This window comes from Oreochromis niloticus, linkage group LG12, assembly GCF_001858045.2.
Source record: "Oreochromis niloticus isolate F11D_XX linkage group LG12, O_niloticus_UMD_NMBU, whole genome shotgun sequence".
In the NCBI taxonomy this organism is placed as follows: Eukaryota; Metazoa; Chordata; class Actinopteri; order Cichliformes; family Cichlidae; genus Oreochromis; species Oreochromis niloticus.
In genome coordinates, this window is record NC_031977.2 from 34,873,447 (window position 1) to 34,895,851 (window position 22,405).

General features: G+C 40.7%; 1 protein-coding gene across 2 annotated transcripts in view; it reads left to right on the top strand.

Annotated features, from left to right (window-relative positions):
* Window positions 1-22,405, top strand: part of unc13ba (unc-13 homolog Ba (C. elegans)) — a 177,884-nt gene that overhangs the window by 108,094 nt on the left and 47,385 nt on the right. For both annotated transcript variants that reach the window (XM_025897097.1, XM_019365567.2), the window contains 8 exons: window positions 3,945-4,019; window positions 5,868-6,087; window positions 6,179-6,406; window positions 10,322-10,463; window positions 11,713-11,882; window positions 12,032-12,147; window positions 13,341-13,504; window positions 15,732-15,882. In XM_025897097.1, coding sequence (XP_025752882.1) covers window positions 3,945-4,019; window positions 5,868-6,087; window positions 6,179-6,406; window positions 10,322-10,463; window positions 11,713-11,882; window positions 12,032-12,147; window positions 13,341-13,504; window positions 15,732-15,882 — 1,266 coding nt within the window. The remainder of the gene's footprint in view (window positions 1-3,944; window positions 4,020-5,867; window positions 6,088-6,178; window positions 6,407-10,321; window positions 10,464-11,712; window positions 11,883-12,031; window positions 12,148-13,340; window positions 13,505-15,731; window positions 15,883-22,405) is intronic.

Consider the following 22,405-nt stretch of genomic DNA (forward strand, 5'->3'; position numbering starts at 1 on the left):
CCTTTTTTTGAGGGGGATTTGTGTTTTCGATTAAATTGTTATGCACGATGTTAACCGCTCCATTTTTTTTTACATAACACATCCACTACTCTACAACAACGCTAATAAATGTTAAGGTAAGTAGTGGCTTTCTCCCTTCAGTCTTCAGCTGAGGACTTTGGAGAGGCTCAGACGTAGATCCATTGGCTGCAGCTGTGAACATTCAGTCCCTGAGACTAGTCTGATTAAAGAAACTCGTCTCCTTTGATTTAAAGTGATGCTCCAGGGTGACGTTCACTCTTTCAATGGCAGATGTGACAGATCAGGTTTGAAGGGATATAAAGATTCTAGAACAAGCTCATCTAACTTCATCAAGCTTTGTCAATTCATAAATCATAAAGAGTAAGTGACCCAGACAGGAAATGATGTCCGCAGATGAACAAGAAACTTTTCAGATGGAACTAAAGTAGTTCCCGTTCCCTGAGTTCTCCGATGTGTATTTTAGTCCTCAGTCTTCTCCTGGTCGTTGTGGCGTCGTTAACCTACACTCCCTCCGTGCTGTGTTTGCTCCCTTCGTGTTCCGAGAATTCCCTAGCTCATGTTTCCCAGTTCATTCTCCAGTGTACAGTTTAGTTTCTAGTTGTTGTGTTTGACATTATAGTTAGCTTTTGTTAAGTTCATTTTTATGTAGCGTTTTTCGCAGCAATAAAGCTACGGCCTAAGTTTAACTTTCCGTTTCCGTGTCCTGCAATTGGGTCCTTCCTCCTGCCTGCCGCACAGCACTCGCCATGACAAATATAACTTTAAAAAGTCATAAAACCTTTAAAGTGTTTTGTTTTTTTCGTAACATTTGACAGCCAGTCCTGTTTTTTATACCCTGGTGTTATTGAAATTAAAGTTATGGATCTCTCTCCATTTAGATTAGGGTTTGGTTTGCTTAGGACAGGGGTGGGCAACTCCAGGCCTCGAGGGCCAGTGTCCTGCAGGTTTTAGATCTCACCCTGGGTCTAACACACCTGAATCAAATGAATAGTTCATTACCAGGCCTCTGGAGAACTTGAAGACATGTTGATGAGGTAATTTAGCCATTTAAATCAGCTGTGTTGGATCAAGGACATATTTAAAACCTGCAGGACACCGGCCCTCGAGGCCTGGAGTTGCCCACCCCTGGCTTAGAACAAAGTAATTGCATGCATCCTGTTGCTGGGACATCCTTCTACAAAAGATATGAAGATATAAATTCTAGATACTCTTTTAACCTTCCCTGCTCACAGACAGTAGCTTCCATTCAGCATCGACTGACCTCTTTTTGGCACATTAAAGCTATTTCACCTTGGTCTGTCTACCTGTCCAGGAGTATCGTATCCACTTCTATGAGCTTAGCTGTCAGAATGGATTAGGAGAGGCTCAGCATTTAGAAAGAAAAAAGAAATTTTCCAGTGAGTCACGACTGGAGAGGGTTTAATTCTTTAAGTATGCTTGGTAATACGTTTCAGGCTGATGCACTTCAGCCAGAGAGGCTTATGTCAGAGAACTGACCATTACAGCAAATTATTGAACAGTTAGGTCTAATAGGAAAGACGACGGTGTTTTAAGAGGGCTCGCAATGACTATTCAGAGAATTCGATAACCTCACTTCACTGATAAGTACACACGAACACAACAAACTAGTTAAATCGACAGCGCTAAAAATAACAGGAGGTTGTGGCGCTGGCATGTGATTAATCATCAGAACAACTGTGACTAAGCAAAAGCTCTTATATCTATCTCACATGCACTATTATAAACTGATCATACTGATGGTTCTCGTGGTTTCAGTGAATGTGACACTTACGTGAAACAGCTTATTCCACTAATATGAGCACAAATTCAGGGCTCAGTGTCATCCAATGCCAGGCTAATATTAAAGCTAGGATACGTAATTACCTTTGTTAGGTTAGGCAGAACCAGTGAAAGTTTGGTTCATTGATATAGATGTTTAAGACCTCGAATGTGTTTATATACAATCTACACTTTTCCTTTTTCACCTCCAAAACCCTCACTTCATATAATGGGCCATTTTTGACATTGTAAATTAATTAATTAATTTTAGCCCTTGATTTCACAAAAAGAGGGTAATAAGTATCTCTCGGTATCTGTGATCTGATTTGCCTCTCACTAATTTCCAGTGAAGGAAACTAAACTAAATACAGGCAACTAACAATCAGAAAACTATGAATGCACTCAATCAAAATACTGCTTCTTCAAGTGAAGAGATTTGAAATGACTCCTTCTGCAAATAAATGACTTTGATCAGTTTAATATGATGATAACTGACAGCAAGCTGCAGTGAGAGGAGTCACTCACTGTAGGATTAAGAAATCTGTGCATGTGTTTGAAGAATATTCTCAGGTGCGTCACACAAATGAGAAATGGAAACACATTTCAGCTTTAGTGGTTTCTAACCCGTCTTCTCTTTATTTACTTCCTTTTTGGTGAATAACTCTTTTATAGTTTCACATTAAATATAAAGCAACTATAAAGCAGATAATTAACTTAGCTCAGCACGAAGACTGAAAGCAAGGAGAACAACTTCAATAAACTGGAGTGTTGAAATTCTGAGCGTAAAAATGATGCAGAGAGGGGCGGAGCACAAAGCAAGTTCAACATAACCAGGCTTCCTTTGTGTTAGCAGACTCATCAAAATCCAATAATGATATTAGCTTCTTTTTCTTGCACCAAGCTTTCAGCTTAAGGCTCTGCGTGTGCTCGTTTGACACGATTTAAATAATCGAGTGCCGCCTACTCCAGCCAAGAAGAACAGGTCATAGAGAGATGTGAAGGATAACGATAACATTTTCAACTGAGACACGAGAAAAGTGCCACAGAAAAGTTAATATGTATGATGTTTCTCTCAGAGCATCTTTAGTGCTCCTGTTCATTTCTTACAGCTGCACAACAGAGGCCTAAAATTTAAACTTGATCTTATGTTTTTTTAAGTTTTTGCCCAATTTGCTGAAATTTCAGCAGCGTAAAACCAACTTAAGACAAACTGCAAAGCTTTGTTCTGATGTGTGTTTTTTTAACCAAAACTTACCAAAAGGTCAGATTAGTGACGATAAGCAACTTGTGGTGACCAAGAAATTTATAAAAGGGTAAAAAAGCAGGGTAATCCAATAGTAATGAACACAAATACAGTGAATAAATAGGTATAGTTGTATCATTTCAGGGTTCATATTAAGATCTTGCAGTGTCGACAGTTATCTAACAATGTTTCGCAGATTCGCTGTATTGTGAAGGAGTGTCACGATCACTGTGTGTTGATGATACTGGCAGAGCAACAGCACACATGATCCTATCTGCATTTGTTATTTTTGTATCTTTTTTGTAAAACTTAATGGTTTTAAAGTCTTTCAACACCTCCATAAACACTTAATCATAAAATGTAAATCTGTGGGCAGTTACTCCATGCCCCCCTGAATTAACCTAACCTATGACTTAACAGCCTCATATATGACATATATGATATGAAAATATCATTCATAGTGAATATTATCAGCTCATCTGCTCATCTCAGCAGGTAAAACATAACCACCTTTGTGCCACTGAAAACTCTGCCTTTAGCCTCGACAAACCTGCCGAGCAAATTTGAAAGATTCCTTCTAATTGTACATTACAAAGAGCCTCACAACTGTAGCAGTGCGAGCACGCGTGAGGGTTTGTCCTCAAGGAGACAATACATGAGAGTAGTGTGTTTCAGAAAGTGTGCCTCAAAGACAAAAGGAGAACAAAAGTGTGTGTTGTTCTTGTGATGCTGAGCTTTCACTGCTTTCAAAGAAAAGCCCGACATCACACAAACTATTGATTTCCTGAATTTTAAAGCTGAAAGTTTTCTTTGTCTTTTTCTTTTCTTTTAACTGTGTTTGTTTGCATGTTTCTCCGTGGCTGTGAATTCCTGATTTCTCTGTTTTCTCTCTCATTTCTAGTCTATGCTACAGTCCAGGAAAGCTGGACTCGCCCACACACTGGCCACACGGACCTCCCTGAAAGACGAAGAGCTTGTGAGTGGCCAAGTGCATATGCCATACAGATACACACACACACACACACACACACACACACACACACACACACACACACACACACACACACACACACAATAAAGGTGTGAGTTACCTACAGGGAGACTTGTCACCTCGATGCCAGCTAATGGGGACTCACGCAGACCTCAACTTATTTTTACAAACAGTCACACACACTTTTTCGCACTTTTTTTTCCTCCGTTTTCCTGCTGTCATTATCCTGCAGCCATACTGTTAATCTGTTTGTTGGAGATCCAATATACTGTAGGCTCTGGATTTTGCTGAGTCAACTTCAGACAGCTTCATGTTTTAATGGAGGCAGGGCAGACTTCATGTTTGTTTATTATAGTTCATTTTGCGATTCCTTTCCATGCCTCGCTGTGCCAAGTCATGATGGTGATTACATTATATATCAGAAGAAGCATTAATAATTAAAGTGCATAAAGTAGGTCACTGGATTTGGCAGAAAATGATACAGCAGAGGACAGTTTCAAAGGTTGGAATTTTCTTTTCAGAGTAAAATTACACATGAAAAATTAAGAGCCTCTTATTGGGATGAAACGCAGTTTACTAGAATACTTGTGCACAAGCATGTGCAGCTCATGTGCAATGCTAAAAATAGACCATGCAATAAATACCGGCTCACCTCACCTTATAACTGAGTGACTTTAGTTTTAAGGCCATAGGTTGTATTGGTGGACTGAACCGTATTGATGGTCTCTCACCTTTTTTCCTATAATATGAACCTTAATGAATTGTGTTGTTGGATTCCAACTGTATGAAAGTTTCTGTTTCTCATCAATTCAGAAAGAAAGCCTGGAGCGCAGTGATGTCCGTGTCATGGTCATTTAGAGCGTGCTTTTAACTATTACATGAAACCTACATAAACATTTATAGAAAAGTACTCTGCACATATCCGTGTGGGTGTGCATGGGGTAAAGGGGTTCATAGAAAAGAAAAGAAGATAAACAATGTGTACAATACTAACTGTTCTGTTATTTCAGTCAGACAGTGTGAAAAAACACTTGTGGTCATCAATAGCCAAAAGGTACCAGTGGCAATAACAGTCGCAGACAAATGGAAATCAAAGGTGATAAAATCACATAAAAGCACAAAGTGAAGTCAAAAGGTCAGATCAATAAAAGTGAAAGTATTGATACAAAACAGTAATTTCTATTGGTAACTCCACCACACCAGCATCTCTACCATGATAATTATAAAGAAAAGAATAAAGAGAGCATTAACAATAATAATGACTCACTTGCCCTCTATACAGAATTCACCAAATCAAACTGGGCTTCTTGTCAAGGTGTCCTCTGGTCTTGTGTAGATTGTTCACCTCCTCCCACACTCCTCCTACAACATCAGAATTTAGTTCGTCAGAGAAAAGTCGTAGAATTTCAATCAAATTAATTGCTGTACATAATCAAAGCTTGTTGTAATTTTAAATGATCCTTCCTTAAAATTACGCTGTGGTTCATTTTGACAGCTTTCCTGAATTACTTCTGCAGACCTTACTTAAATCAGACTACAGTGAACACAACTAGATAATATATACTTTTGTATAATTATGTATTACTAAGTGCAAATAGTCTTTTGTGCATTTCTGTCATTGACCTCGTCGTCCTCTGTCTTGCCTTGTTATGGATCTTCGCCTTTTTGCTCCATATTAGTCTCTAAGCTGTTGTCTGCTCCCTCCGTTTACTTTCTTTTGAAAATGTTTTAAAAACCAGTCATACTCCTCGCTTTTATGCTTCTTTCAGACACTCTGGCTGTGACTGACCTTCTCTTTATCACTTCCTCTATCTCTCTTTGTTCCTCCAACAGAAAAACCACGTATACAAGAAGACCCTGCAGGCTCTCATCTACCCCATTTCCTGCACCACACCGCACAATTTTGAGGTGTGGACCGCCACCACGCCCACTTACTGCTACGAGTGCGAGGGTCTGCTGTGGGGCATCGCCCGGCAGGGAATGCGCTGTGCAGAGTGTGGGGTCAAAGTGCATGAGAAATGCCAAGAGCTGCTAAACGCTGACTGCCTGCAAAGTAAGTAAAGTTATTAAACTACCTGACAGCTGAATTGTGTTGCAGATCATATTTATTATTGCTTCCTGTGAACTCGCTGCATCGCCTTCAGGAGCGGCCGAGAAGAGCTCCAAGACCGGGGCAGAGGACCGGACGCAGCACATCATCATGGCCATGAAAGACCGGATGAAAATCCGCGAGAGGAACAAGCCAGAGATCTTTGAGGAGATCCGTAAAGTGTTCAACGTCTCCAAGATGGTCCACACCCAGAACATGAAGAGCATTAAGCAGAGTGTGCTGGATGGCACTTCCAAGTGGTCAGCCAAGATCACCATCAATGGTATTTACTTGTTACTTCTTATTTGAAGTTAAAAACCTAAACAGTTGCCTATTTTCTCTACAGAGACCATTTATATGTTTAAGGTAGTTTTAAACTGGAATGCCGATGCCGTGGATGACAGAAAGTTTGCCAAAAACGCATTTCGCTACACGGCATCCTTAATCTGCCTCCGCTTTTGTCTGATTTTCAGCTATCAAAAGATAAAGAACGTTGCACAAACTCTCCATGACACTTTCAGACTTCTTTTAAGAGCAAGTGTCTTACAGACATTTTCCAGGAAAAGTAAATCCCAGATTCTTTTCACTCTAGTAAAATGTAGAGGTTCCCTTTTATAATTAACACTGACTTCAGCCACATTTAGTTTGGTGTATTTTAGTTGGGCCCCACATTAGTCAAAAAGGATCTCCACTTATACGTGGAACGTATACAGTAGTTAGAGCACCAGCAAGACCTCCACAGGCATCAGTGACAAATATGAAACTAGTTTGGATGGTGGGTTGCAAAGTGTCTTGCAGGGGCAGCAGCAGCTTTAATCAGGCTAATTGGTTTCAGCTAAGGTGTCAGCTGATATGGGCTGGGATCACCTGGGATTGGCTGAGACCCCAAGGTGTTAGAAAGTTAGAAAAGCAAAGCAGTTTTTTTCATGCATATTCAAATCCGATGAGTGTGTTAGGAAAGCTGGCACAGTTGTCGTCGACACCTGTGTAAACCTGCAGCTGTGTGGAAGTGAAGCAGAGTGTCACTGAGCCAGAGCGCGACAGTTGCTAAAAAATATCCACCCGTATTCATAAAGCATCTTCTTTCCTCACACTGTCTTCTGAGCTGTGCTGAAACTTTAACTGTTTATAGGAAGGAGTTACTAATTTGAACGGATTCACATCCCCACCTCTCTTCGCCGCACATCATCAGGACTGCCACTGTTACCAAAGCAACCAGACATATCACACCATATATTGGCAGCAGTGTTTCCATAGCAGCCATCACACCTTGTCTCCCCAATCAGCAGAGATGAGCTCGTTTAAAGATGAGATACAGGGACGGGCGTGGAGCTGCTGCTTTGTTGAAAATCATTCATAACCTAATGGCTGTCATTCACTTTTCTGCTGAACGAGGTCTGACAAACATACTCAATGAATTCTTGATATGCAGTAATAGGATTTTTTAAAAAGTACATGTTCACAAGCTTTGGATGCATAATCTCTTTGTACAGTAGACCTATCAGTGTGGCTGCTTGCAACTACAACTACAGCTTTTCTCTGTAGTTGTAAATGGGATAAAACCCTTTAAACAAGTGAACTCTTTAAACTCGATAAAGAAAAGGCTGCATGTGTCTATAAATTGATCAAGCTGTCTAAGATGTCAGTCATGTCATCCATCTGAAATACAACTAGAAGCGCTTTTAACTCGAACCCCTCTGGACTGCCAGGAGATGCTTTACAGAGAGCTCTTTGAAGAGTCACTCGATTCCAGTAGGGAATAACCAGTTTATATTCAAAATGCTCTTTAGCACAGAGACGTGGCCACTAAATGAACAGACAGCAAATATATGACTGGAACGTTGTGGCTCATTACAGCATATTAATCATACATTCGAACATACATCTCATAAATCCACATTTTATTTGGGAAAAAAACAGGAAACGAATGTTTAAAGTGAGAAAATGTACCATTTAAAGAAACTGGGTAATTTTGAATTTGATGACAACATGTTTCCCACTGTGTAGCATCCACTCTTCTTTTGACAACAGTCTGCAAACATCTGGGAACTGAGGAGACCACCTGCTGGACTAACAGGAGAACAATGTTGTCCCGTTCTTGTCTGATGGAAGATTCCTGCTGCTTCACAGTCCTGGGTCTTCTTTGCTGTAGTTTTAGTTTCGCGATGATCCAAATGTTCAGCACCCAGACTCTTCTACTGTGAAGCCATGCTGTTGTTGTCTTGTTGAAATACACAAAACCTTCCCTGGAGAGAAGCAGGAAAAAGTCATCTGGATGGGAGCATATGTTGAGCTAAAACCTTCTGAGCCCATGGAGTGATCTCCATGAGAGAAACATGTCTGTTTTTAATGCAGTCCTGCCTGAGGCCCAAACATCACAGGCATATCATCATATTGATTTTTGGCCTTGTCCGTTATGCACAGAGATTTTTCAAGTTTCTTTTGATGATATTAGGTACTGATAATGCCATTAACATAATTCTGAATTTGTTCCACAATTTTTAGACACAATTTTTTGCAGTTTGGTGAACGTCTGCCCAGCTTTACTTTTTAGCACCACTTACTTTTCCAGCCATTTGTTGCTCCATTCCAACTTTCTGGAGACGTGTTGCTGCCCTCAAATTTAAAATGACCCTTTTTTTCTTTTGTTCTTAAAATGGTACATTTTCTAAGCTCAAACATTTTATTTGTTTTTATGTTCTATTGTAAATAAAATATGGGTTTATGAGATTGTCAAAGATTGCATTCTGTTTTGATTTATATTTTACTCAGCATCCCAGCTTTTTTTGGAATCTGGCATCAACAAGGCATTTTCTTCTGCTGAACTGCTGCTCGCTGGATAATTTCAGGTTTTCAGGCCGTTCTCTGTAAACTCCAGAGATGGCTATGCAGGAAAGCTGATCAGCAGATCAGCAGGTTCTGAAATACTTAGACCAGCCTGTCCACAACTAACAACCATCCAAGTCCCTTAAATCACCTTTCTTACTCATTCTGATGCTCAGTTTGAACTTCAGCAGCTCATCTTGACTATGTCTGCACACTTGCATGAATCGAATTGCTCTGATTAGACATTTGCATCAACAAGCACTCTAACAGGTGTACCTAATAAAATGGTTGAGTGTAGATTTTCATAAATGGCATAAATGTGTTATTCTTTTTTCATATTTTTAAAATTAAATCATCTGTTTACATTTCATACTCGGATAATCTGTCAATCAGATATTCATGCATGCATGAATTGGCTTTTTTCAAATATTAGACATATATTAGACCCCCTCTTTAAGTGCAGTCAGTGTTTGCTGTTAAGCAACAGCTATTTATGGCATCGGACACACACAGTTTGTGCAATCGGCATCATTTGCTACATTCTAAATGATGAGACTCACCCTGAGCTCACCCTGCATGTCGAATTTCTGTCAATAACCTTCCTCCTGGTCCTAGCAAATGTGCATGCATGTTGCTTAGTTGATTTGTCTTCAGGCTTCAGCTCTGGTTAAAGTCTGCAGCTATGAATAGTTCCCCTCATTAGTATGTGCTGCAGAAATCCTGCTTGCCTTCTCACCTGGATTAAAGTGACAGTGAGGGATGGCAGAAATGAAGTTGTCCCTCCTTGGTACCTGTTGACCTTCCGTAGTTGATAAATGTCTCCAGACACAATTCAAATCATCCATCTATCAAAAAAGTTTTGTACCAGCTGACTGGAGAGAAGCCAAACAGAGCCAGGTGTCACAGAAACTGCTTCTTATTTCATTTATTGCTTGGTTGTTTTAATAAAGTATGGTACAGATACAGCATACAGAATGCAATGTGCAAAAAGGAGATGAAAGAAAATTGCATGCCATGTGCTGCTTACACTACAGCCTTCACTACGCTCTAATGCAACAGTGGGACCACATTATAGCTTCAGGGTTTTTTAAAGCCTACTTTCACCACTTGTTGCACAGAACCTCGTGGTTATTTAAGAAATTTAGTAAAAAATGTTACCCAACATCTGCCTGTGAGTCACGAGTATTGTGTTACGAGGCTTTGCATAACTGTGTGGGTGATATCGTGTGTTTCGATGTGTATGTGAATGAGAAACAGAAAGATGATGGTAGGGAGTAGGTGTTTGTTGTTCTTATGCAATTTTCATAGTCATTTTCTCTGCGTGTGTGTGCGTGTGTGTGTGTGTGTGCGCGTGTGTGCGTGCGCATGTCAGTCGTCAGTGCCCAGGGTCTCCAGGCCAAGGACAGGACAGGTTCCAGCGATCCTTATGTGACCATCCAAGTGGGTAAAACCAAGAAGAGAACAAAGACAATCTACGGCAACCTGAACCCAGTCTGGGAGGAAAAGTTCAGCTTGTAAGTGCAAGTTTCTGTTTTCCTCCAGGTTTAAAACGTAGTTGGAGCTCTCCAATGTGCTGAAAGCTATGTGCCTCTGTCACGGTGACCCTGCTGTGCAAGAAGATGATTTCTAATCGTTTTCCTGAAGGTCCCGCACATCCATAGGAAACCCACACAGATGATTTCACTTGGTTGGTTTCACTGTGTGGGTTTGCACAGAGTATTCCTCATGATCCTCTTTGCTCTGTTGTTCCTGATCACATCATCTTTTTTAAGTATATGGAGCCCAGTGGAACAGATGTAAGGGTGTGTAGGACTTAGAAATAGCAAAATGCATATACAGTAGTAGTATCAGTATCTGTGGTTCCTTTGGGTCCAAAGGGTTGTGGCTTTGGGATCATATCGGAATATGGGAAGATTAATGCCTGGATTTTCATCAAGTTTTTATATTGTGGTCTAACATTGTTTCCATGAGGGAGGCCTGACATGTGAGGTGTGTGATTGTGCTGCTGCAATATTTAGTGGGCGGTACGTTTCAAAGTAACACCCACGTCAATGTCTAGACCAAAGTTTCCCAGGAAAATCCAACTTTTAAAGGCAGCAGTCATGTTAATCAGGTCACCTGTCAGTGGGTTGAATGTTGTGGTTTTTCAGTGGATGTTCTGTTTGGTAGAACTTTGTATGCCCTCCTTTGGTTTTTATTGACTTTATTATATAATCTGATTATGATCTTGATTAATAAACAAGGAATATTTGAACAACTGCAGACCAGTGTGGGTCAGTTAGCACTAATACATCATATTAGCTTTTATTGTCTGGTGCAACATTGGTAGCCCTGTCACTTTGTATATTTATATTAATTTTAGAGCAGTTAAGAAGTTTAAAACTCTCCTCAGTACGAGAAAAAACACATAAGAAGAGAAATTTGGAGATTTAAAATATGCACCGGCTTAGGCACGATGTAAAGTTGAGTCACATGCACTTCAAATTGATTTTAATTATATAATCTGTCTTTTTCAAGCTATATTTCAGCTTTTGTTTAGGACATCTATTTTTTTTTATTTACAAATATAGCCAAGACGAAACTCCTTTTTTCCTTCAAATGAATGAGTCAGTAGCTGCTGGCTGCAGAGTGATAAAGTATGCGGTTCTTAAATCATTTCAAACACATGTTCATTTGCTCTGGGCTTGCATATGCCTCACCTTAGCTGCGTGCTGCCACATGTGTTGAAACAACAGCCCACACACCTGTTCCCTGTCTGCACAGCGAGTGCCACAACTCATCAGATCGGATCAAGCTCCGGGTTTGGGACGAGGACGATGACATCAAGTCGCGAGTGAAGCAGCGTCTGAAGAGGGAGTCGGACGACTTCCTGGGACAGAGCATCATTGAGGTCCGAACGCTCAGTGGAGAGATGGACGTGTGGTATAACCTGGGTATGTAGTCTCTCAGAACTCAGAGGATTATGGGAATAAATGTCTCAGAGTGTTTGTTTGTCATCTTAGACCTAAAGAGCATCTCAAATTCAACTCTGAGTGATGTTTCACTTCAGAGTAATTGTGTCTGTGTTTTTCTCTACTTACAGAAAAGAGGACAGACAAGTCGGCGGTGTCTGGTGCCATCCGTCTTCAGATTAGTGTGGAGATTGAGGGCGAGGAGAAGGTGGCGCCCTACCACGTGCAGTACATGTGCCTTCATGAGGTAAAGGACATCAAACATGTCGTGGGGACACTGACTGTATTTGTTAAACAGTATGCTATACTATAGTTTCTATTCAGATGAAGCTATCAAAAAGGAAATGTTAAACAGCTCTCACAATTTACCTCATAAAAAACAGTGAAGTAAAATAGTATAAAGACACTGAGATGAAATAATAAAAGAGGTGCATGAATAAATGGGATGCTACAGTCACACTAGGGAGAACAGCGATTAGAGGCCACGGCACGAGCAAAACGATTATGGTCGCGTGCGATAAGTCTGTTTACGATTGAACGGGGTCAGGCTGACAATTACATGCAGTCTGTGTGTGATAATACAGCAGTCAGCTGTGATAAATCAGTGAAAACTGCCTCCGTTGCTGTGTACACAGAGAAATTAAATCAGATTGAATTAAACAGAAATTCAAATTAGCTGCTTACATTTATAGTCCAGCCAGAACCTCACAGGTTTGAAACTGAAGCTTCTCCACAAAAAGAGACGCAGTGTAACTGCACAATGGCACGGGTGCTCGCTGACTTTGGTTTTATATATGAATATAACCAGAATATAACCAGCTGAGTCACGTCTCCTATTGTAAACAGACTCATCGCAGTCAGTCTGTGTGATCTGTCTGCATTTATTGATCAGATGGCAGATGACAATTGGACCACCAGTGTTTGGAAACAGGTTGCCTCCCACCAGTCACCCAGAGGCTGAGGGAGCTGCACACTCAACCTCTGGCCAATCGGTTGGTCACTGCAGCTTTTTGCAACTGGTTGCTGAAAGAGAAAAATATCTGTGCCATCACTGATAAACCACTGATGTTTCCTGGTCACATAAATGTTGCCGTGCCATTTTTACTCCATTCTTACTGAAACATAACTACAGAAACAACAATGAAAACAAAACAGCTTAGGGACAGCAACCGAGAAAGACTGATCACCTTCAGTTTTCAGGTGAGAGGAGGGCACTGAAGGAATGACGTTTGATTGTTTTTGGTTATGGAACATTTTGCACACCTCTTTGGGATTTCTGTTTCAAATGGAAATATTCATAAATACTTTTTGAGGATCAGTAGACACACGTCTGAGTCTGTTTGCTAACACAAAACAGATTCCTCAATAAAATAAACAAAGTTGTTTCATGTGGTTAATAATTACAGTTACATTTTTAAATTTTAAATCCTCTCTCTCTAGAATATGTTTCACTTTACGACGGATGTCGAGGGTGGTGGCGTGGTGAAGATCCCAGCTGCTCAGGGAGACGACGCGTGGAAGGTTTACTTTGATGAAGTGCAACAGGAAGTTGTGGATGAGTTTGCGATGCGTTACGGCATTGAGTCCATCTTCCAGGCCATGACGTAAGCTCTGTTTGCACACTTACCGAGCGCTTGACTACAGTCCATCCAACAGGCTGTGATGTGGGGTGGATGTGTCAGGAAGGGCTTTATATTAGTGCGCTCGTTGGTATTATTTGTGGACCTGTGTGTTTCCTGCATGTTGATGTGATGGGAGGCATTAATGTCATGAACTATAAACAGCATGCAAATTAGTTTATCTCACCTAATGAGAAAAGATGACCCCCTCACCTCAGAGATTTCCCTGCTGTTTGGTTGGATCATTGCAGGCAGGAGCACAGAAGCACTCAACAAGCATTCATACACACATCCTGGTTTAATTGCATTAATAATGTCAGGATTTGGGCTTAAAGGGACGTGTGTTGGTTTTGTGTGCTGGGAAAAGGAGCGCAATCACATAACGCAATCATATGGGGAAATATTGAGTGAAGTGAAGCTGTAAGCAGAAATGGGCCAGACTCTGTCCCAGCGGAAATGTGGATATGAGCCGTTCAATGACACAGCCAAATGAAAGTGGTGATTGGAATATACAAGAACACTGTAGCCATTATAGAAGTCTCACTGAGAACTCGGTGAACCGAACAGCTCCTTCACCGTTGAGAAAACTAATTTATTCACCTGTTTTTAGGACCCCGTCTAATATTTCACACACTCTAAATGGTATGTGTGTATTTGTTTGTACCAAACAATTTATAATTTTGTGGATAAGTTTAGAAGAAAATTTGGCGTCCTGGAAAGCAGGGATGCAAAAGTGAGCTTCTAAGGGCTCAGCTTCAAACTTCCACTCTGGGAAACATGGATGACATCAGGGGCCGGACACTTGTAGCTTCTGAGATGCTTTATTTCAGTAAAAAGAAATTAAATATCAATTTCCCTAAAAGCTTGTTCACATACATTATGCTCCACTTAACACATAAAAAAGTCAACATGTTAGTCAAATGAAAAAATGCATTCTGATTACAGTTTTACGTGAAGGTTGCCGCACAGTTACCATACAACTGGCTATTTAATTAAATGTAATATATTATTTTTCCTTGCACATAGTCTGTCACAGACACCTCAATATGACAACTCAGTGTAGTGTTTGCTGTCTGTGTGAGAAAGTTTGTTTTTATCATGTAGTTTCTATGCTCTTTACAGCCTCGGCTTCTCAGAAAAAGCTACCACTCGCAAATACTCATATTCTTTTTGCAGCATCTTCCACTGAATGAGCTATTTCCTCTGCGACAGTGAAACCTGGTTTTACAGCTCCATCACTTTGAGATTTGGCTCAAAGACAGTTTTTTGCTGTAGCTGCATGCTTCTTTTCAGTTCAGTGGCTTTCTGAAACCTCTCCACCCCCTCGTATGACTCCACATCTTTTGCTGGTGTGTGGATTCAAAATGACAACACAAAGAATATGAGATCATCTTGTGACGCATGGATACAGGGGCCAGTCTTTAGAGTGAATAAAGAAGATCCCATTCTCCAGCCTCCGTTAAAACTGGCTGCCTTCAGCATCGGCTTTCCTGTTTTGTGTCATTCTGTTTGCTACATTGTTGCTATTTAGACCACAGCCAAAACCAAGTGGACCAAAACTGATTCAAACATAACTATGGGGACAGAAAAATGGTGGCACACTTCAGATTTTATTCTACACCCAGGGTATGTTTGCACCCAAATCAAATCCATTTGGTCACTTAGCATATTTAAGTCAAATATCCAGTTTCCTTTAGCTCTTTTTTGGGTCTTCAGAGGGAAATACTGTTTAACTCCATTTTGTTAATCCTCGGTAGGCATAAAATCAGCCTGTGTTAAATCATAATAAATCATCATTGGCAATATTAATTTAGGGTCCACACTAAAGGTTTCCTTCTTTCTTCATCCTTATTGACTTTATTTTTGATCATTTCCCTTCCATCTCTCTTTGTGTCTTTTGTCTTTCACCTCCTCATTATGTTTCGCTATTTCCTCCCTGCCTTCCTGCGTCCACTTCAATTACTCTCTCTCTTTTCTCCGTAATTTATTTCCTCCTCCCTTCCACTGATTCCCCCTCTGGCCTCTTTATGTCTCATTCTCGACCTTCTTACCCTCTGTCCTCACCTGTCTTATCCTAATTGCTTACCCACCTTCCTTCCCGCCTCTCCATAACCACTTCTGCCTTTTTTTAACCTGCTAACTGCATTTATATCTTCAATCTTCCTTTCTCTTTCTCCCCTGCCCGTTTCCCCCCATTTCTTCTCCTCCTCAGCCAATTCTCTTGCCTGTCCTCTAAGTACATGCTGTCAGGGGTGCCGGCAGTGATGAGCACCCTGCTGGCCAACATCAATGCCTTCTACGCCCACCCCACCGCCTCCACCAATGTCTCTGCTCCAGCCAGATTTGCAGCCTCCAACTTCGGGGTAAGTGAACACCCATCATGATAAAATATACATGTAAAGTTTATCATCCAGTGAGAACATTTTGGCACGTGGTAAAACTGCAGTAATTCTCATGCTAAACTAAAAAAGACTAAAGAAATAGTTTATTAACATGACATATTAACTGTCAAGAGCTTCAATGAGAGGCAAACTGATTAAACACACACACTATGACTCAGAATAAAGGCTTAGAATGAATGAAGCTGAAGGCTGAGATGAGACGTTTGTAATTCTAAGTGTCAAATATTGGGTAGCAGTGGTTGGCTCATTTCTTCTTTGTTAGCTTTTTCTCTTCAAAAAGTTACATAATAATGGAGCTCGAGTATTATTTCTGTGTCTGTCCTTGTGGTAGTGGAGCTGAATCAGTCTGTTAGACAAGATGCTCTGCTGACTGTCCAGTAAGTGTTGCAGAAGGCAGTGAGGATTATCCATGAAGCTTCAGACGTGTGCCAGTCACAGAGCCAGTGTTCCTAATCACTTTATTCAGTCTGTTGGTGTCACCAGCTGATGATGCTCCCCCAGCAGACCACAGCTCTAGATTGTTAAAAAATCTCCAACATTTTGCTGCACTGCACAGAGACATACAACTCCTCTGTGTTGGTCTTTCAGTTCAGCCTGTTATCAATGTCGATGCCCAGGTTGTTTGTGTACTCCATCACATCAGCATCCTGTCACAGGGTAGACACAAGACATGTAGCCATCCTCTTCCTTCTGAGGTCAACATCCATCTCTCCGGTGTCTGGAAGCAGATCAGTCAGTCAAATTAACCACCAGTGCTCTGTCCTCCTCCTGTACATCACTAATACATCCGCTCTAGGTGGTTTGACCTGAAGTTGTGGTCAAAGTCTGCGGTATACATGGTGAACAAGAGTAGAGACAGCGCAGTCCCCCGAGGTGCTCCTGTACTGCACATCACCAAGTCAGTCAGAGCACTGCTCGCCTGTTTGTCAAGTAGTGAGTAATCCATGAGGTGGTGGACATGTTTGAAACGTCCTGTACTGTAGCTTCTCCCTCAGGAGCAGTGGACGGATCACTGTTGTCACTCCCTGCAAACAAATTCAGAAGTGGCCGGCTGGTTCTGTTATTGCTCTTCGAAGCAAATTCTCTGTACAACAAGACCTCAGCAGAACATTTGAAACCATTCATTTACTAATGCATGTGCCAAATTTATTAAATAACCCTGAAATCAGTGCCCTTTCATCCTTGCTCAATGCCATCACTTTAACTCCAATTTCTTCACCTATGGTTGTTTTTCCATTAATTGCAAGGAGTTTTGCATGTTTGGCTGACAATCTGTTGTGCTTTCATCTGTTTCTTTATAATTATTATTATTATTTTAAAAAGTGTCGATTTCCTTGAATAGAAGCAAACACTTTGGTTAAACATGCCCTGTAAAATTAGTTAAAGTAATTGCATAGCCACCAAAAAAAGTGCCAGTGTGGTTATTCCAGTAATTCCACCACCATCACGTCTGCAGTGTGCTTCTTTTTCTACATGCATATCATGATCAGGATTATTTAGATCAACACTGACTGTAGTTGCTGTATTGGCATCGACTTTGAAACGAACTCTCTCTCTGCAAACTCTTGTGCAGGAGCTCGGTGAGGCATGTTCAAGTTTACGACTGGAAAATAACATTTTAGGAGTAACAAGTAAACCATATTCACCAAAAAGAGCAAAGAAGATACAAAACCAACGAATGAACCGAATTTTAGAGAGTGACGCTTGACTGCAGTTTAATCTTTTAAGATGGTATTTGATGATGTAGCTTTAAAGCTACAGTTTGACCTAAAGTGAGCAAAGTCTTCTCACAGAAGGTGACCCAGGTAACGCCTGAAGCCTTACAGTCTATTTCACGTAGGTATCCATGAGAGTGGCCGTACAAACCCAGCAGGTTTATCTCTATTCTGCTAATAATCTGCCCCATTAAAAGGTAATGTCATATCACTGTTAGACCTTTGGAATGGCTCTGAACTTTGAGGTGGCACAAATTTGGCTCGTGGACCCCAGAGGAGCCACAGGCAGGGGGACAATGACAGTTAGAGGCCGAGCTTAATGACTACTGGGACGGTTGCCAATAGCGAATCTCCTACTGGTCACGCTTGGGCGCTAACGATATACGAGCATCCTCAGGCTGAGTGCTCCTACTTTAAAGGGTCAGGGGAAGCAGACAGACCTGCTCTCACTCTGGGCCACGGCGGTGCAGGTCTATTTCTGAGCTGCCAGCCCGGTAACAAGCCCTGCTAGATAAGTTTACTTGTCTCATTTAATTTCACTAAATTGACTCGTTTTCTGTGTGGGTATCTGGGTATCAAATAAAAAATGTTTCATTAGGCTGTTTTCTTTCCCTGTTTGATGACAGAGGGCGTCAGTAATATTTGAAGGACTTGACAGTAATTAATGCACAGCAGCGAAGTATTAAAGTTTGAATTTGTGCGTGGAATATTCAGTCGAGTCTCTGCAACTCGCACTAATGAATGTTTTGCTGTTAAAATGTTCACTTCGTACATAAATATGAAGGTTCTTAATTTAACTCATCTAAATTCATCAAAGTGCTTGTCGGTAAATAAGGCGACTTCATTGCAGGTGGTTGCAAAATTTCTTTAAAAAGATTTAACGAGCCATTAAAGCTGCTGAACGAAGGGCACAAATAAACTGATATGACAACCACAAATGTAAAACACATATGTCATCATATCAAACTGTGTACATAGCATCTGCTTTACTTATGAGACTGAGCACATACAGTGTTCAGTTTTCCAATAATAGCTGGTTGAAGCTGATAAAATTGCAGCTTCCTTCTCACTGGGGACTGAGTAAAAGGTGTTTTAGTGACCATACTTACTTCAGCCAAAGTGGCTGTGTGTAATTGGTTCATTTCTTTGACTCCAAATGGTTTGTGTGGATGGATTTGGATGAGTTTTTTTTCGAAGCTGACACAGGACCTCTGGGATTTAATAGGGTTTTTTTGCCATTCCAAGCCATGAAATTTGAAGTTTCAAATTAAGTCTACATCTTCAAGTACATATCAAATGAAAAGGGGGGCTAAGAAAAAGGGGTCTCGATCTTCTCAAGTAAATAATTGCAAACCAATTCTGATCCATGGCTCTTTTTTGTTTTTTGTTTTTTTGGAGGAGGTGGTCCTGGACTTAACCAGCAGTCCTTGTTCATCTCTGATTATTATTACTACTACTAGTAGTAATAGTAACTAGTAGTTTTATTGGTTGGATATATTGTCAGTAATTTGGCTGTTTTATTTATGAATATATAAAAATATTAACTGTCCTGTTCATGTGTGCCCAAAGCACTGGGCATCTCACTGCCCCCTGGTTTGATTCCTGCTGTGTCACAGTGTGCAGAAGCAGACTGTGTGGAGAATAAAGAACCCAAATGCAGACAAAACAAAGCGTGGAAACAAACATAACATTAACTGAAAGCGAGCCGTTTATTAAAGCCTGGTTTCAACTGTACAAAACAAGGGGCAAAGGCAAAACTAAACACTAACCTAAACTGGGTGAACTCATGCTAAACATAAAAAATGAACTTAAACATAAACCATCAACATCAAAATATATTAAAACTCAAAAGGCTGGGTCACATGACCCAGGATCGTGACATGCTGGTGACCTTTGCCTTGAATGAACGATCCTTTCGCCCCATCGTGTTTCCAAAGTCACTGCTGAATATCCAGTTATGGTTAGTATATCTAGATTTATAACATATATTTAAAGGATAGAGATGCATTTATTAATGAGTCGCGTCTTCCTGAAATCATTAAGAGTCGCTGTGTTTAATTATTTGATCTCTGTTTATTTATTTTCTTTCTTTTTTTGTAGTTTTAGACTGAACCACAATCACCACTAACTTTAATTTTTTGGTGTTTTTTCTCTCTTTATAAACCATCTGCTTGGTGACACTCGTGTCTTTTGCCCTCTTTTCATTTTCTGGAGCTTTTTGTTGTATTACTGCCAGAATCTGCCCTCTGTAATGCTGCTGTGCTTCCTCTAAGATACGCGGCACTCTGAAAACCTAGGCATTATTTACCTCCACCTTCCGTTTCCTGGGATTTTATTGCTTTTATTTATTTATTTATTTAAATGTTTAGCCAGTCCAAAAGCACCTGTTGCCATGGCAATGAAGCGCTTTTCTGATTTGTACGACTTCACTTTAGCCTTTCCATTCGATACAAAGAAAGCAAAAAAGAGGAAGTGCTCTGGGAACTACATGTTGTCAGACCCCCTCAGGCCCGTTCACTCATCTTTGAAACATAATCCACGGGCCAGACGTCGTCGCCTCCGTCTTCTCGTTCCTATTTTCTCTATCCGATCCTGCTTCCGTCTGGAAACAGATACCATCGTATTGATCTGTTCCTCCCGTTTTCTTCTGCCCTTCGTAATTCATCTCTGAAATCATGTCATCAGCTGATAGTGTTAATGCCATTGTTGAGAAGAGCAGGTGTGTGGCTGTGCCCTTGAGTGTGTGTGTGTGTGTGTGTGTGTGTGTGTTAGACTGGAACAAATATCTACAGACATGCTGGTGCCTCACACCTCCCACCTGTTTCTTGCGGGTGAAGCTGCACATTCTGTCAATGAGAACAGGATTCACTGGATTTTTTGTTTGCTCGCTTTCACATAGACCTACTTTCCTGGGGAACAATTACTGAGCATCTACAGTTTGCTCCTTTTTGGCTTTGCCCCCCAAGCTGTTATACATCTTCACATTTGGGATCTCGCCGGTCGTCAGCCCGTAAAGTTGAAGATGCTGTGAATATCTTGTTTGACAAGTAGTTTAATCAGAAAAAAGAAACTCTAAGCAGCGGCAGCAAACTTGATGAGCAATTCCTGCTCTTTAAAAGCGCCTTTTGCAGTGGAGTAGGTCATGGGAAATTGATTAGGTTCATGTAAGTTGAGTATAAAGTGTTTTATCTGCAAATTTACTTGATAATGGCAAAAGTTACATTCGCTCCTCTGAAGTGGTTCTTTCATGAGGGGGAGCTGATTTTTCTGAGTCATTTTGGGGCCGTTTTAGACCCTCAGTGTGGCTGAATGTGTGGCTGAGTGGGAGCAGAAGCACTGTGAAGGTAGATGTCAGCAAAGTGTGTTAGAAATGGGCTTAAAATACAACAGTCTATATAACAGTAGTTTTCCTGGAAGAACTACTGTTAAGTATCTGTTTCATGGGTCAGAAAAAAAAAGTTATTAATATTTCATTTTATTTAGTAAACATAAACAGGGCAATATTTGTGAACTTTAAAAACACCATTGAATGTGGTCTATTTTGTCATGAACCAGGTGTAAATTATTAATCTTCATTCGCTCCTGTTTATTGAGAGCTATCTTTTGAGCGCACTGTAGGGGAATTGCAGCCGACTGGCTGAAGGTGAAGAAGCTCTCTGTGGATTGGCTCTGCTGTTAGTGTCTACTTATTGAGGAAAAAGGAAAACCACTTCAATATGTTGGTTTTATTAGTAAGACTTGATTGTGCAAAAGTTACTTACAATATGCGAACAAATAAAACTGATTTCTTACAGGGAAACGTCCTGTGAGATAATCCTTTCACAGTTTTTGAACAGGATGTGACTTCCTGTGTGTTTGTTTGTGTTATTAAACCAAAGTCATGTAGCTGCAAAGATAAATGCCCAAAGGGAAAAATGAAACAGTAACACAGGAAAAACAAAATGTTGTCAATCAGTTCCAGCCATGTCCACAAATGTCCCAGCTTTTCATCATTGCAGGGCCTTTTTCAGTTTTCCTCTGCAACTCTTTCAAAATGATAAGACAGAAGTAAAGTGCAGTGGAAAGCCTCCATTATATCTGAAAATGGTGACTGGTGGAGCTTTAACAGCGTGATGCAGAGTAGTCTGTACATGGGTCGTCAGGTTGTCTAGGGTTAAATAAGCCTGAGAGCGTGTCTGGCAGTCGAATCATTCATGGTTTGTTACCAACTTCTGTTTGGCTTGTAGACTTATTGAAGTGTTTTTCTGCTTTGGGCAACAGTCTTTCCACGACCAGAGCAATACAAGCACTTTCCTTCTAAGATAATTTGATGTCATCTGCCTGCAGCAACTTGTTTAAGGTGCCTTTTATTGGCTTGTGGTGAGTGTGCACCTGCTCCACATGGAAAAAGCAGAAGCTGTGGTGCTGAAAGCAGCTCGCAGTGGTTTTCATTAATGTGTCGGGAAATTTCTGAAGGAAGAAACAAGGATGTGATTTGGGTTCATATATAGATAACACTGAGATAGATAACTTTGTTTAACCCCATTAGCAACTAAGCCATAAAGTTACCAAAAATAATGTTTGTACACGAAACTTTCTCAGACCTCCCAAGATTCAGTCGGAGGCAGAAGAATGACACCGTCTGCTGGTCAGGACAAAAAAGGGTTCAGTAGATAGAATAGAATAGAATAGAATAGAATATTGATCCCAAAGAGGAAGTTTATTTCTGGTTTAAAAGTTCCAAACAGTACAGCCACCACATACATGCACAGCACAACAAACCACAATCT